The sequence below is a fragment of the Betta splendens genome, chromosome 8 (genome assembly GCF_900634795.4).
Source record: "Betta splendens chromosome 8, fBetSpl5.4, whole genome shotgun sequence".
Classification (NCBI taxonomy): Eukaryota; Metazoa; Chordata; class Actinopteri; order Anabantiformes; family Osphronemidae; genus Betta; species Betta splendens.
This window is the reverse complement of record NC_040888.2, coordinates 4,860,895-4,875,616: the sequence shown is the minus strand read 5'-3', so window position 1 is coordinate 4,875,616 and position 14,722 is coordinate 4,860,895. Positions and strand designations below refer to the sequence as shown.

Sequence of the window (14,722 nt, the reverse complement as noted above, 5' to 3'; positions counted from 1 at the left end):
CCGCACGAATGAGTCGATTAGTTAGACAGCATTCGCTTTAGTAGAGCTTTTTTTTTCTTATAGTCCTCAAATATCTATTCATAATTCTTTTGATAAAAAACAGTAACATCAGCATTCTCAGTAAACAAACATCTTTATTAGTACTTAACTCGACATTCACCAAACACACACACTACATTACAAAAATATACTTGACATATTACAGGTAGTAAAGACAATCATTGAGAAGTTAATTATAAAAACACTGCTTTTCACAGGTAACTTCAAAAATATTTTTTTTAATATTTGGCCCAAAGAGCATCTTTTGATACAGTGAAATATAGACCACAACTTCTTTTGAAGGCCCTTCTCAAGCTAGCCACACCCCAATAAATACATCACTTCATATTAATACAAAAATACATATTTGAGGTGCTCAGACATAAAACAACACTAAACATGTTCACATCATACCGGAAACTGAATCGTCAATCGGTTACTTGAAATCGTGTCTGGTAATGACAGTCCCGTTGTCTCTGTACCAAAGAGGCTCAAGTGAGAGTCTTAGTGATAAACTCACACCAGACTGCATTTTGCCACCAGTAACAGCTCAAACAGCGTGGTGCCCAAATCTAAGCAACCACTTCTCAGATCACCGTTCTCCACAGCGCTGAGCTTTGCAGTGCACTAACACCGATAAACAGCCAGGCGAGGTTCCTCCATGCAGCGTCGCTTCAGTTGTCGTTGGGAATCCCAGGGTAAATGCCCACCTGGATGTCCTTCCTCAGCTGGAGCGACACACAGCTGAGCCAGCTGCGACTGGTGGTCATCTCCCCGACAATCTCCCACGTGTCGGTCTCTTCACAGTATCTCTCAATAGTGTCGTGATATCTGTGATGCGCATCGAGAGGTTTGAAAGTCAACAGTGGTGTCAAGCAGGGAATGTTCAAAGAAAAGCTTTGCTCACCTGTCCCAACCCTCTTCTCCTCCCAGAACATAGATCTTTCCAACCACCACCGCAGCTCCAGGTCTGTAGCGTCTCTCCTTCATGGGGGCACACATGGTCCACTGGTTGGTCTTGGGATTGTAACACTCCACCTTGTCCGTGTTCTCAGTCAAGGCATGCCATCCGCCTGAGAGCAAGCAAAGATTTAAATGGCAGAAGTTTGCTATTTTCAAAGAGACCTTTAAGACAGAAAGGCGTTTTACCGATAACGTAGATCTTTCCTTTGAGTGTACAAGCAGCTGAACCGGAGCGAGCAATCTGCATCGGGGCAACCTCTGTCCACACACAGGTTTTAGGGTTGTACACCTGGGCGAGATCGGTCCCATCTCCATCCTCTAGAACAGCACCACCTGCCAGCAGGCACAGAATATTTAAAATCTATAAATCCTCGTGATGATCAATTCAGATTAGCCCATGTACCGGTAACGTAAAGCAGCCCATCCAAGGCCACCACTGCAGGACTCGTGACGGCCATCTTCACAGACTCTGTAAACTGCCAGGAGTTGGTGTGGGGATTGTAACACTCAACCGAGTCCAGGCGCGAGCGTCCCTCCCACCCTCCCACTGCATACACAAAACCATCCAGCATCACCAGGCCTGGGAATAGAGAGCCAAGTGAGAATAAAGATCAGAAAAATCACAACAGTCAAAGCTTTAACAAAGCGACAGCCTCACCCAACTCGGATCGAGCTACATTCATGGGCGCCACCTCCCTCCAGGTGCCGAAGCAGGAGTCATAGCGCCACATCTCCCTGCTGGCCGAGCCGTCAGGAAACTCCCCCCCTGCCAAATACATGGTCGAATCTACACCGAGGAGGAAAGGGACGGACGTCGCTTGTCACATGCAACTGGGACAGCAGGTAGTTTAATCGTGGCGTTTTCTCACCAGACGCGACCAGCCCGTGTTTGCTCACAGCAAAGGGCAGGCAGGCCAGATTCTTCCACCGATTCGTCACTGGATCGAAGCTCTCGACGCTGCGCAGCACCACCTTATCATCCTCTCCTCCGACTGTCACTATGACTTCTGCAGTCCCTGTTCCCACGGCAACAGGAGACAGAATAAGTGAAGCATGTAGGTGCACACCAGACGGACTGATCTAGTTGACCTGTACAGCACCGGCATGAGCAATGGATCCCATCCGGGCAGCTTTGGCTTTGATTTTGTAAGGGAGTGTTCACCTGTGGACCTGCGCGGCCGTGCCCTCGGGCAGTAGAGCTCCCCACGCCGGTCTTTGAGCAGCAGGTAATCCTTCGCCTCCGAGATGAGCCTCTGACAGCCCTGGTTCTCCTTCACCACGTCCAGGGACTCGATCACGTCATGGAGGTAGTAGGGGCTGATGAGAGGAAGCCGGATGTGCTCCAGGACCTTCAAGAAAGAGAGAGATCCCAGAATCATTCCTTCATATAAAAACTACGGACATTTTCTTAATTCATGGCCGCAACAAACACGTTTTTACCAGGGTACAGATGGAGAAATACCTTTTCAAAGCTCTGTTTGCGTGACGAGCATTTATTCAACCACAACATGGCGGCCTCAAACACCATTTCCTCTTTGGGCACATTGAGCTCGTCCCTGGCAATGATTTCTGTCAGTTTGTCCACACAAAGTGACAGAAACTCGTCCTATAGGTGAGAAATAGAAGGAAAAAAAATGGCGAGAAAACCATTAAAAAGGTGCATCTCAATAAATTGGAGTACCATCAAGAAAATTGAGAGAGATAACCCTGTACTATGAATAATAATAATAATAATAATAATAATAATAATAATAATATTCAAATGACATGTGGACACAGGACTGTGTGTGTGAGATGATGCATTAGCCCCCACCTGCTGATAAACGCTGCTGAAGTGCTGCAGAATGTAGTCCATGCTGCGTTTCTCCAGCACCTTACACGAATGGGCCTCGGCAAAGCAGTGGATCCCCACGCAGTTCATCTCGTCCATCTGACCCTCCATGAAGCGACAGCACGCCTCCCGGACGGCCATCATGTCCAGCAGGTTGGCTGCTGCCAGCAGGGCCTAGACGAGATCAGCTGTGTCAGACTGGGGCCACAATTCTCCCTGTCCAAGTTTGATGACCATCAGATCAGTCAGAACCGGGACAGGCCATAATAGGATTATTTGGAAAACGAGGATTGAGGAAAAAAGCCGAGATGAGACTTCACCTGCACGTTTGCTTTAGAGATGTAGACCTCGGATGTGTAGGCGTAGCTCACCAGCATGCCAATCATCTGAGGTTCAACACCGTTGATAGCAACGCGCTCCTGTTTGGACTCCATGAGGTCTGTAGAAAACATCGCCTGAGGGGACGAACAGACATTCATGCTCAACGTAGGATTAGAGTGTTGGGGCGCACGGCTCTGCATCTGGACCATAGATGCACCGACTTCTACTCATGCGTCTCCTTGTGAGCAAAGCTGCGTTTACCTGGAAGTAGGAGCTGAAGGACGCCAGCACAATGCGGTGGCAGGGGAACTCCTGTCCTCCACAGCACAGAGTCACATCACAGAAGGCGTTGTTCAGCCGCAGGCTGTTCAGGCCCTGCAGGACGGTGTTGGGATGCCGCGCCTCCACGAACAGATAGTCCTCGCTGTTCACGGAGGGAAAGGAAGAGGGGTCTCCATAGTCGTGCTGGAGGACGTAGGTGACGTCCATGGTGGGGGGGGAGGGCAGACTGGCGTGGTCGGCAATGATTTCAGCCATGTCTCGCATTGCTAAGCAAACCTGAGCGGCAACCAGAGACAGTTAGGACACCCCACGACCTATTTACATGGCAGATTTAAATGCCAGCGGGTTCAGCGCCGCTCGGCGAATACGAGCTGCAATGTAGAAGAACCCTGCAGCAGACGCGACGAGCCGACGAGGAGCACCGAGATTGTCTAATAACTGCCCACTAATGAGGCTCAGCGCAGATGGAGCAGCTCGGCGGCGCCGGCGAGTTGTTTACTGGCGAGGGAAACTAATCGATCGCTGCAGTGAAGTCTGAAGAACGACGAGGCGAGATTAAACGCCGAGCAGGTGGACCGGTGACTTTCTCTTACCTGTTTGACATGATCGTGACTACCCCGCACTGCAAACACACACTCTCATATAAATACAGTGACGCGTCGATCGGTAACTCCTCTGACCGGAAGTCCCGCCCTCCTCCAAGGTTTAGGACGAGAGGGCTCGTGCCGAGCATTTCCGGCTTTGAGATTTATTTTAACGGTATCTATCAAGAGAACATCAACTCAAATATTTGTGTTTTGGATTACACAATGAATTTTAATACCAGTGCAGTAATGTTCTTTTACAAACCAAGCGTGAAGGGAAATATCATGTACTCTGAAAAAAATAAACCTTGATGAATCATTTTATATCATCATCATCATCATCATCATTTTATTTATTACAACAAAGTGTGACACTTACATGAGCTATTTATACATTTTCAGTAGTCTTTACTTCTGTTATTTACACTTATGTTTATATTTGTACTTTAAGTAACATTTGAATGCACTGACTTTCAATTTGACTGTAATTTCCATAAAGAACATGTGTTGGCCTCATTTAAAACTTGAATATGGATTCATGTGCACATTTTTCACTGGATCACAAGCAGCTGTCCTTTATGATGCCAGGAGCCTCAAACGCATTCTTTCTCCGGGCAACAGCTTCCAGGATCTTCTTCCTGGGTCCCAGCTGAATGCGAATGCCTTTTAGGTCATCATCAGAGCAAAGCATGAGAGCCTCCAGATCAAGGTGCTCTCTGCTGAAGGCGGGTGCGAATTCTGGCAAGGAGATAGCAGACAGGAATGCATCCAAAGGAGAGGTTTCCTCCTCTTCATCATCATCCAGGCCCAGATCTTCCTGTTCCCACGGCAGGTCAGAGTCACCAGTCCCAAAGGCGGCGCCATCTTCTTCTGCTTCAAACAGCTCATTTTGAACAAGGTAGCCAAGATTTTCATTGTTCCCAGTGGAGAAATCCTCGGAGTCCGCGCCCATCTTCTTCATAAAGATGAAACCTCCAAGGCCAGGCCGGTTGAAGATGGACTGCTTGACTTCTTTGTCATCATCTTCAGAGCCTGACATTCCTTCTTCATCAGACACGTTCTCGTCCTGCTCGGTGAACACGTCCAGAAACTCTGGTTTCTCAGAACCACCGTTGTCCTGTTTGAGGAAAATGACATTTCCATCCGCTGCTGGCCTCTGCAGTGTGCCTTTCTCTTTCAAACCAAGCCTCTTCTGGAGTGTGCCTTTGACCCTGGCTGTGAGGGAGCCTGTTTTATCAGCAGCAATGAGCTTGGAATACTGCTCATTGACGCCAGACATGGTGCCAGTGTTCGAGACTGATGAAGCCGTGCTTGTGTCTGACACAGACCCGGTGTTGCCAGGTCCTCTGTACCTCTTATCCATCTTGCTCTGGTGTTTCTTCTTCACCTTCTCACACAGTTTCACACGTTTTTCCGCTTCTTTCGCTGCTTCTTTCTTCAGATTGGCGACCTTCTTTGGATTTTGAATGGTCTGCTGTGAGGCAGCTGCGTCGAGGAAGCGCACGCAGTCCATGCGGTCACGGGAAGCGGCAACGTCCATGGCTGAGTGGAGTTCATTGTCCAATGCAAACAGGTTGGCACCGAAGTTGACAAGGAAGCTGAGAATGTGCATGTGGCCATTAGCCGCAGCGTGATGCAGTGGTGTGTTTCCCCATATGTCACTCCTGTTGGGGTCTCCTCTGGTTAAAACACAAAAGAGTAGGGGTTTAAACCATGTCAAAATATTTAAAGGAAACATTTATTTCATTGAGAGATGTTCAGTTTTTATTATATGTGAAATGTGTCTCTGTGTGTGTCTTTTGTTACTTTCTTATTCTTCCTATTGGTTGGGCAGTTACACTGATCTGACTCTGACAATAACAAAGTACAACTATAGCAATACATTGTGCTCATTTATTTTATTAGTTTGCTGTATTGCTTTAGTGTGGTAAATAATGTAAATATGTTATTTTTTGTTATTGTATATGTTTTTTCTTATGTCAAATAATAGATTCAAGTCCAATAATATTTAAATATTCATCAATAAATCATAGAATAACTGTCTAAGTGAAATACTGGGACTCATTTTACAGCACAGTCTTTCTACTTTGGAACCTTATTGTGCACATTATTTTACTTACTTTTACTTTTACATTGAGTCTGTGTCCACTGTTTCACTTCTGAACAAGGCTGAGGATAATTGGTAAGCTATTAGGACTAAAAGTCCTCCAGAGTCATGGCAATAAACGCCTTGATTACTGTAACACAGCAACTACCGATCGTAAATTCCAGTTAAACATGCTGCTTTTGCGGGTTGGGCCACGTAGGCGAAATATCCGATATGCTATGCTAAGTGTCTTAGACAACTATTTTTCTGGAGCTGGAAATGTTGTGCTACATTTGAGCCTGTCTTTTGTTGCACTGGAAATGGGCTGAGGGCGGGGATGGTGGATAGATAAAGGGCTCTTTTGTTTTAACAGAAGGCTTCGTCTGATCAAACTAGCTCATGGCAGAGAGTAGTCTTCACAGTGGAATAAGGTCTTACCTCATTATATTACAGAGAATAATATGATCACCAGCATGTTTTAACAAAATAGAGATTAAGCCCTATTAACTGAGACGCAGAATATAAAAAACATGACACATTTGATTTAATTTTAATCATAGACAATATTGATCAAACAGTGAATTGGAGCAGCTTAATTCCTTAATGGCCTGACCTGCTTTTTAAGAGACTATAAAGCAAGAAATGAGAAGACATATCCTACAATGGCTACCAACGTTTAAACCTGATTATATGAAATGAAGTTTGACATGCTTACTCTCTGCTGCATATGAGCTGAAGAGCATCCACATGTCCATGGAAAGCAGCCAGTAAGGTGGGCGTCATGCCATCCTCATCCGCAGTGTTCAGGTCCTTCCTTGTGGCCTCCTTTAAGAGGTCCAAGTTTCCATCAATCGCCGCTTTGTGGTACCTAGACATCTCTCAGAAGAACAGAAGTCTGAACAAATCAGTCCCTTTCTACCGCTTTTCCTCCCAACGGGTCTGCAAAGCTGAACAACAAAGTGATCACTGGGCGTCAACATATCCGCAGCTCACAGCCATAAAACAAAAGCAAAGTCCAGTTCCCCGCTGTCAGCTGCACCATTCCAAGCTCATTATCACCAGTCACGTAAAGTTAAAAAATGAAAAGTGCAGCCACAGAGAGATTTTCACTGTTACAAATAATAAGTTCATTAAGGATAAAAGGTAGAGTGTAGTATATAAAAAATTACTAAATATAAAGAAAAGCATAAATGTATTTTAGGTGAAGTACTTGGACACCAAAAATAGCAATAAAAATCTATATAACCTATATGATGTCATGTCACCTATGCATGATTTTTTCATTGTATGCTACTTTTATCACTCAAATTTGACCGGTTAGTTTACAGATTAGTGATACAAATGATATGGATGTAGTTGATTAATGAGCTGTAGGTAAATTAACATGCATTATTCAAATATCTATGCAGTAATAACTACTACTAAATCTGTACTTCTGCTGTATATGATTATTTATTAATTTATTATAAATAATTTAGTTTTCAATTCAGCAGATGCTCGTACTGTCTCTTTAAGAGACGATAAACGCCAATTGAAGACGAGCAAGGTAAAGAAACCAAAGAAGAAGAAACTGCTCGCAGCTCGACCAATGAATGGAAGTTGGGAGGAAACGTCGCGCGAGTCCCTGTCGCTTCCTCTTTCTTGCCGATTTCAATCTTAACACACTTTATGAAGTATTAGCTGCTATGCCCAGCGACTCCCCAACCATTCCCACAGCTTGACAAGCTTGACCGACCGCCAGCTCTCCCCCCTCGGGCCTCTCCACGGTTACTCCCCGGTGTTTACTCCCAGCGGTCCGACCGGTAGAAGCGGCAAAGATGTCCGACAACGGCGGCTTGGCAGTCGGCCTCCTGTCCTACGAGACGCTGGTTCATGCTGTGGCAGGTGCGATGGTGAGTGGAGAAAATACTCCAAATACCTTGGAGAGGTATTAGTGTGAAGTGTTATTAATAAGGACATGACTTGACATGACATACCAGACATGACTTTATGTCTTGTAGGGGAGCATCACAGCCATGAGCGTCTTCTTTCCTTTGGACACGGCCAAGAGCAGGCTGCAGGGTGAGTTTAAAGTGGTTTAGGATGGAGAGGCACAAATGAAGATAGCCTGATTTTTACATCAGTCCTTTTAAGTTATGTTCATTCATGTTCTCATCTGAAAAGAGTAGTCGATGAATCAGATGGGCAAAACCTTTCTGATCCAAATTCTCAAAGTCCAAATTCAGTTTCAACCAGCCTTAATTTAACATTTCTTCTGATAATAAACTGAATGTGTTTGTGTTTCTTGGGCTAATAAAGTTTTAATAAACTCAATGCCCACCTTTGTCTTGTCGACCTTTGTGCTTCAAACTCTCTAATCTCAGTTAGTGTTCTGCTTGTAGTCAGGTTCACGCTGACAAGGGCCTCACAAGTGTTGTTTGTTCAGGCTCAGGATAGCGCGTCCTGAGCTACAGCAGCCGTCACAGATGTGCCCCCCATGGCCAGTATATTAATTTCTGTTAGTTGACCTGCTGTAGCCTATTGACTTGTTTATTAACTTAGGCTGCTTTTTTTTGTTTGGTTTTCAGTGGATGAGAAGCGAAAGTCCAAGTCCACTCCCGTTATCCTGGCCGAGATCGCAAAGGAAGAAGGCTTGTGAGTTTACTATCATTCATTCTACACCAGATGGTGGCTTACTTTGTTGTTATAATCCAGTATTATTAGCTCTATAAAGACTTCAAATGCTGAACTTGTCTACACATTTACCACTGATCTTCCACTTTCGAATTTCTTCCAGCCAATCACTATACAGAGGCTGGTTCCCAGTCATCTCCAGCCTCTGCTGCTCCAACTTTGTTTATTTCTACACCTTTAACTCGCTGAAGAAGCTGACAGCTTCCAGTCGAATCACATCTAAACCTGGCAAGGACCTGCTCATGGGGATAGCATCAGGTAAATGATTGCAGTATGTAATAAACTAAGAATATGAATCTTTTTTATATTTATTAGTGTAAATAGTCTTTTTCCTAGTACTGAGACAACTACCATTGTCTTGCCTGCTTGCCTGCTAAAGCTTGTTTTGGAGTAATTCGGGGAAGCTAATGATGTGTTATTTTCTTGCAGGAGTGGTGAATGTGCTTCTGACTACCCCCATGTGGGTGGTCAACACCCGTCTGAAGCTGCAGGGGGTAAGGTTCAGAAATGAGGACCTGCACCAGACTCGGTACCGGGGCATATTTGGTGTGTGTGAGAGATATGAATTGGTATTATAGATAAACACAAGACGTTCTTTGTTACTACATATTTGTATGTAATTGCTGTACGTATGCTCTCACTTTTAGATGCCCTCTCACAGATCATTGCTAATGAGGGAGTGGGAACTCTGTGGAACGGCACTCTGCCCTCTCTTATTCTCGTCCTCAACCCAGCTGTACAGTTTATGTTTTATGAGGCCATGAAGAGGAAGGCGGGCAGGGGAGGGAAAAGGGTGAGTGGGGCACAAGAAGTAGTGTTGTAGAAAATACAGTACTACACTGAAAATTATACTTTTATTCTATTCTATTACATTATATCATGTTTTATCTCCAACCACAGATCTCCTCAGCAGAGATCTTCCTCATGGGAGCCATCGCCAAGGCCATTGCTACCACTGCAACATATCCTCTTCAAACAGTTCAAGCCATCCTAAGGGTAAATACTCTGTTATACACAATTTCATCTTTTTCGCTTCTCACCAGGTCGAAGCAGTTCCTAAAATGTAAAACCTATCATATACTATTCTTCTGTTATTGTCACAAAAAATAGCAAATGTGAATAATTTCTTCATTTACTACACTGGTGGACATTACTGTAATTACATAATCAAAAATGTGTGTTAAAGCAACTATTTGACTATTATTTTGAAAATGTAAATAATCTGAGTTCTTTTATTTCCCAGTTTGGCCAGTATAAAGGAGATGGGAAGGGCGGCGTGATCGGAAGCCTCTCAAACATTGTGATCCTTCTAATGGACAGAATCAAGTAGGAGCATACAACATATTTTACACTGGTAATGTCTTGACAAATGGTCATTAATAATAAATCTGCTTTCTGTTACAGGAAAAATGGTTTTCTTGGTTTGTACAAGGGCCTGGAGGCAAAGCTGCTACAGACAGTACTGACAGCTGCCCTCATGTTTGTTGTGTATGAAAAGATCACCGCTGCTACCTTTAAAGTCATGGGCATTAACAGAAAACTGAAGCAGTGAACATGCATCTCACCCGAAGCAGTGCTGCATTCGTAGCAGCAGGTTTTGGTGACCACAGGAATGATTAAGACCTGGCCACAGAATCACAAGCAACAATCAGGCATCATAAATCAAATGACAATGTTTTTCTGACTTGAGTCATTTGTTAAACGCAGCGTTGATGTGGCACCAGTCTAAATGAAAGAGACAGTCTGGAGGGAAATTAAATCTGAAATACTTTGGTTTGCACAACAAATGTAATCACTTTTTCTCTTTTTATTTGAGAAAATAACTATGGGCTTCTCAGTTTGGAAAAACAGGAAAACATTGGCATTTGACAAATAGACATGTCTCATCTCTCATTTCTTTCAGTGCTTCAGCTTCTTTACTCATTTCAAGGCTTTGCAGGTCTGAGTTTGCCTCAGACTTCTCACCTGGTCACAGCTGAGATTAACACCATTAACCATTAAACCATGAAACTATTAACAGCAGAAATCGGCAAGAAAAGGCATAAGTTACACAAACCCTGAATAGAATATGGGGTGATTGGTATATAAATACAAAATTATGATATTAAAACAAAATACTATAATATAAATCTGTAGAGACAATAGTTTTTATATTTATTGAAGAAAGTCTAAGGATACTCTGTAAGCAGACCAAAAACTAAAGGTTCTTATTGAACCACTATGTTTTCCTATTTTCTTTGATGATGAAACACTTGATAAGGTAGCTATTCACCAGTGTGACCAGTCTTTTTCGAATAGAAGAGTTTGAGTGATGTCAGCGTATATTTATTATTGCAGTGTCTAGACCAATAATGTAAACATACCTATACTAGTAGGTGCTGCCTTGATCTGATGTTGTCAAATTGTTAAACCATGTTCTACTAGATGGAAACCTCATAAATGTGCTAATATAAAATGTGAACACAAATCTAGTAAAAACTATTTGTCAAAGCCTAAAAGGTTGTTTAACTATAAAAATGTACACTTTGATTTTATTACTTGAGTGGAATGAGAAACTAAGAATTTAACGCTGCATGCGTACAAACTCTGGTTTAGATGCCTCTAAATTATTAACAAAATGTAAGTACTGTTAATCTACGTAAGTGCAGCAGTCATTGATTGTTTGCATAGGTCAGTATGAACACTGCTGGTGTCTTCCATTATTTAAATCACTGTTCAGTTCACTGCACTGACCAACACTGTGCTCTTATCTCTTCTCTAATTGAGCTGAATGGACATTTCTTCTAAAACTGTTTTACGCTTTCTGGTTCTTTTATACCAGTTATACAACATGTGAATTGTGATGGGAAATGTTGCCTTTAACCATTTGGCAGCTCCACATTTACGGTCAAAGCACTGTTGGCAGTTCTAATAAGCGTGAGCCATATTACGATTTACGCCTTTAGCTTCTCTCTATTAATATTGGTCTTGACATGAACTTTGTCAAAACTGTTACTAAACTATGTCATGGTTCATAACTATAGTTTTTCTAAATTCACGTTTATCCTAAAAGATGCTGTCAGTGACAACTGGGCGTTTCCTTTTCCAGTCCAGTTGACGCTGTACATCACATTTGTGGATAATTATTTTTTTTTGTCAGAACCTCTTTCTTTTTGTTGCCTTATTTTCTTTTTTACATTGCCTTAACTGTTTACTTGAACAGATTTTGTAAGTACTGATGAAATACTTCCTTGACATCTTGAGTTTCAAATGCATTTTTTGTAATTTTGTTTAAATTAACACCACTGTTACTGGTATTTAATTTATTACCATAACCAGGGACTTGAGAAATAATAAACAGCAAACTGAAACCATTGTTTTATTTTTAGCATGACACCAAAAAAAAATCATTGTTTTGTATCAGGCGGTACAGTAAAAAATATTTTTAAAAATTAATTTTAAAAATTCCCTTTATGTGCTAAGAGAAAACATGTAAGATGTACAAGACTGTGCTTAAAGTGTGAATTAGGGCTGATGGTGCGAGTCCTGACTATTTGTCATCTCCTGGACAAACCAATGTGGCAGAAACGAATAGTGGGAGTCCCTGTGGATGGTGTATGTCACATCTCTGCGAGGCTCCCAGCAGAACAGATAGACCACACTGAAAGAGGTGCAGTAATGACATCATCACCATTGTGTGAATAAGGGTTTACATACAAATGAATGTCTACAGTGTTGTCTGTTTCATTAAACTCACCTGGGATTGTCTTCAACAGCCACACACTTCACAAAAGACAGGAAATCAGAGCAAAAATTCATACAGACTGTTGGTTTCCAGCAGTTGTATTCATTCTGTTGAGCCAATAGAAAGGCAACTTATTTTGTATTTATTGTGTGACATACATGACTTTGAACTTAAATGATCAAGACCCCTAATTCATGAAATATTTCAGTCTATAGTACTGGAACAAAAACACATTGTGCTTTTGAACACAGCATTGAAATGATGACGCCGTACCTTTATGAGATGGGAAATCTTAGAAACGTGGAAAGTCTCTACAGAAACGACCGTTCCCTCGTGATCTCGAAAGCCTGCGACAATACGAGGAACTCCGGGCAGAAAAGACTGGGCCCACCATTTCAGCAATTTAAACCTAAGGAGCCCAAAAAAATGTGAAACAAGTCCTGCAAACACTGTGCTCTTTATGTGACGTTCATTCTTCTACCTGTGGAAGTTGCTGCGCTGTTTGGGGGTGCAGATTTCTGCAGACGTCTTTAGTTCAACGTAGGAAGCAGGAGGAGCGGAGGCACTGGAGTCTTTATCCCGACAGTCGACCTCGCCGGAAAACAGGAGTCTGTGATCTGAGAGTCGAGTCTGCACCACAGTGCAAAAGGCTTCATTGGTGTTAACCACTCCTCCTGGGTCAGGTGAACTGTGAAGGCTATCTACACATGGACAATAATGAAGGGACACATTAAAATGTTAAACCTCTGACTCCGGTCTCAATAACATTCTTATTAATAGTCCGTAGACTTTTGACTTTTGTGCAAACGTACCAACCTGCACATATGTATTGCTCAAACTTGTATCCCCAGTACATCATCTCCTCATGCCTTTCCGTGCGATTCTCGCGTTCCCTGCGTGCAGCTTCGGTTTCCACCTCGCTGATGTAGAGGGTGTCTCTGAACCTGGTGACTGCCAGCGACCAGCCCTCTCGCGTCTCATACGGAGTGGTCAGCAGCTTAGTCAGGTGTCCTCTCCAGGTCACAAAGTCCACATCTAAACCGCTGGAAAGTCAAAGAACGTGAGTCCGTCGAGAAGTGCTGTGGTTTGAAGGTGTGTGGATTAAAAACTATTCCAGATGAATGTGTGTCTGTGCTGTCCCCATGTAATAACCTAGATCCGATCAGAATAAAACGGCTAACTTACCATGATGAGGTTGTGGTGGACCTTGAGTTTAGTTTTGATCTGTTGACCACGATCCACCGCAGGATGTGGTCCAGCTTCTCCTTCACGCTGTCATCTCTCTTTGTAAAACGGTCCGTGTAACCGTCTCTCAAGTCAAAATTAGGATTCCGGTCGGGTTCTACATAGTATCTCATCTGCCTGCTGTCATTGAAGAATCTACGCCCGGAGTCCAGGGAAAAACACCCCACTTCCACGGGCTGCTTGTACACGGGGAAGTCTCTTTCATAAAGCTCCCGTCTGGTGCTCAAACCCTGAGACGTGGGAGGGTTTTGCACCGGATCTGATCCAGACTGATGGTGGATTGTTCGGAAGCGTTTATCACTGCGATTTCTTCCCCCGTCGTCTCCCCCTCTTTTGTAAGATGACCGCTGGTTGCAGCCGCTGGAGCCGTGTGATCGGTGTTGGTCCATTACTGGCTGGTGGAGAGACAGAAAGGATTGAGGAGTGACAGTAATACTAGAAATCGTTTATGTGTAGTTATTACGGTTTAGTTTACTGTCCTACACACTTGCAGCAGCCACACATTTGAATTTTTGCAAATGTTTTGATTGTGGATGTATGTGAACTTGTGTACCTGGGTACTTATTTATAGAAATAGATCAGTGTCAGTATGTCAGGCTATAACTATAGTTATGAAGTATTTGGATAGAATGCTTCGGTCCACTTTATTCTGGTTGTGTTTCATTATAAAAGTATCTAAAACAAACGCTGTAGCCAAATATCTCAATGAACCAATGAATTAGAACATACCTCAGTCAGCACCCAAAACAAAATAGCTAACTTGAGCTAACGGTAAGCTCTCCGCAATGCAAAATCAACCACAATAAATGACATAGCTTCGCGTGAAACGCTGCATCTCCTTGTCTCATACGAACAAATGCCGCAAGTGAGAGAAAGTGAGAACCTCCTAAAAGGAATACGTTACTTTGACTAGCTAGGCGGCTAAATAGCATGACGCTAGAGCTAAAGTTTACGTTAGTTCCGGTTGCAGTGAC

The 14,722-nt window shown here is 43.2% G+C and overlaps 4 protein-coding genes across 4 annotated transcripts; 1 reads left to right on the top strand and 3 right to left on the bottom strand.

Annotated features, from left to right (window-relative positions):
• Positions 1-114: 114 nt before the first annotated feature.
• Positions 115-4,076, bottom strand: si:ch211-256e16.3 (kelch-like protein 20). The gene is made up of 11 exons (XM_029159098.2): positions 3,416-4,076; positions 3,154-3,288; positions 2,816-3,007; positions 2,465-2,608; positions 2,165-2,351; positions 1,872-2,018; positions 1,661-1,789; positions 1,406-1,582; positions 1,189-1,335; positions 947-1,112; positions 115-870 (listed from the first exon to the last, which is right to left on the bottom strand). The coding sequence occupies exons 1-11, from the start codon at positions 3,698-3,700 to the stop codon at positions 714-716; spliced, it is 1,866 nt and encodes a 621-aa protein (XP_029014931.1). The 5' UTR covers positions 3,701-4,076; the 3' UTR covers positions 115-713.
• A 269-nt stretch (positions 4,077-4,345) lies between these two features.
• anks4b (ankyrin repeat and sterile alpha motif domain containing 4B) lies at positions 4,346-7,232 on the bottom strand. Its single transcript, XM_029159123.3, has 2 exons — positions 6,822-7,232; positions 4,346-5,699 (listed from the first exon to the last, which is right to left on the bottom strand). Exons 1-2 carry the CDS (start codon positions 6,980-6,982, stop codon positions 4,580-4,582), a joined length of 1,281 nt encoding a protein of 426 aa, XP_029014956.1. The 5' UTR covers positions 6,983-7,232; the 3' UTR covers positions 4,346-4,579.
• A 436-nt stretch (positions 7,233-7,668) lies between these two features.
• Positions 7,669-12,129, top strand: slc25a17l (solute carrier family 25 member 17-like). The gene is made up of 9 exons (XM_029159132.3): positions 7,669-7,998; positions 8,107-8,167; positions 8,674-8,740; positions 8,883-9,037; positions 9,209-9,325; positions 9,427-9,572; positions 9,680-9,775; positions 10,023-10,105; positions 10,184-12,129. The coding sequence occupies exons 1-9, from the start codon at positions 7,924-7,926 to the stop codon at positions 10,329-10,331; spliced, it is 948 nt and encodes a 315-aa protein (XP_029014965.1). The 5' UTR covers positions 7,669-7,923; the 3' UTR covers positions 10,332-12,129.
• dxo (decapping exoribonuclease) lies at positions 12,125-14,700 on the bottom strand. Its single transcript, XM_029159124.3, has 7 exons — positions 14,478-14,700; positions 13,689-14,143; positions 13,320-13,546; positions 12,985-13,204; positions 12,777-12,912; positions 12,516-12,610; positions 12,125-12,419 (listed from the first exon to the last, which is right to left on the bottom strand). The coding sequence occupies exons 2-7, from the start codon at positions 14,135-14,137 to the stop codon at positions 12,284-12,286; spliced, it is 1,263 nt and encodes a 420-aa protein (XP_029014957.1). The 5' UTR covers positions 14,138-14,143; positions 14,478-14,700; the 3' UTR covers positions 12,125-12,283.
• Positions 14,701-14,722: the final 22 nt, after the last annotated feature.

Excerpts from the sequence above, each read along its gene's own strand:
- si:ch211-256e16.3 (XM_029159098.2), bottom strand. The coding sequence starts at position 3,700 with ATGCGAGACATGGCTGAAATCATTGCCGACCACGCCAGTCTGCCCTCC. Across the intron at positions 1,583-1,660 it reads TGTAGCTCGATCCGAGTTGG|GCCTGGTGATGCTGGATGGT; the intron begins GTGAGGCTGTCG and ends CTCTATTCCCAG. Across the intron at positions 1,113-1,188 it reads AGGAAAGATCTACGTTATCG|GCGGATGGCATGCCTTGACT; the intron begins GTAAAACGCCTT and ends GCTTGCTCTCAG.
- anks4b (XM_029159123.3), bottom strand. The coding sequence starts at position 6,982 with ATGTCTAGGTACCACAAAGCGGCGATTGATGGAAACTTGGACCTCTTA. Across the intron at positions 5,700-6,821 it reads CAGCTCATATGCAGCAGAGA|AGGAGACCCCAACAGGAGTG; the intron begins GTAAGCATGTCA and ends TGTTTTAACCAG.
- slc25a17l (XM_029159132.3), top strand. The coding sequence starts at position 7,924 with ATGTCCGACAACGGCGGCTTGGCAGTCGGCCTCCTGTCCTACGAGACG. Across the intron at positions 8,168-8,673 it reads GGCCAAGAGCAGGCTGCAGG|TGGATGAGAAGCGAAAGTCC; the intron begins GTGAGTTTAAAG and ends TTTGGTTTTCAG. Across the intron at positions 9,573-9,679 it reads CGGGCAGGGGAGGGAAAAGG|ATCTCCTCAGCAGAGATCTT; the intron begins GTGAGTGGGGCA and ends CTCCAACCACAG.
- dxo (XM_029159124.3), bottom strand. The coding sequence starts at position 14,137 with ATGGACCAACACCGATCACACGGCTCCAGCGGCTGCAACCAGCGGTCA. Across the intron at positions 12,611-12,776 it reads AGATTTCCCATCTCATAAAG|AATGAATACAACTGCTGGAA; the intron begins GTACGGCGTCAT and ends TTGGCTCAACAG. Across the intron at positions 12,420-12,515 it reads GCTGTTGAAGACAATCCCAG|TGTGGTCTATCTGTTCTGCT; the intron begins GTGAGTTTAATG and ends CACCTCTTTCAG.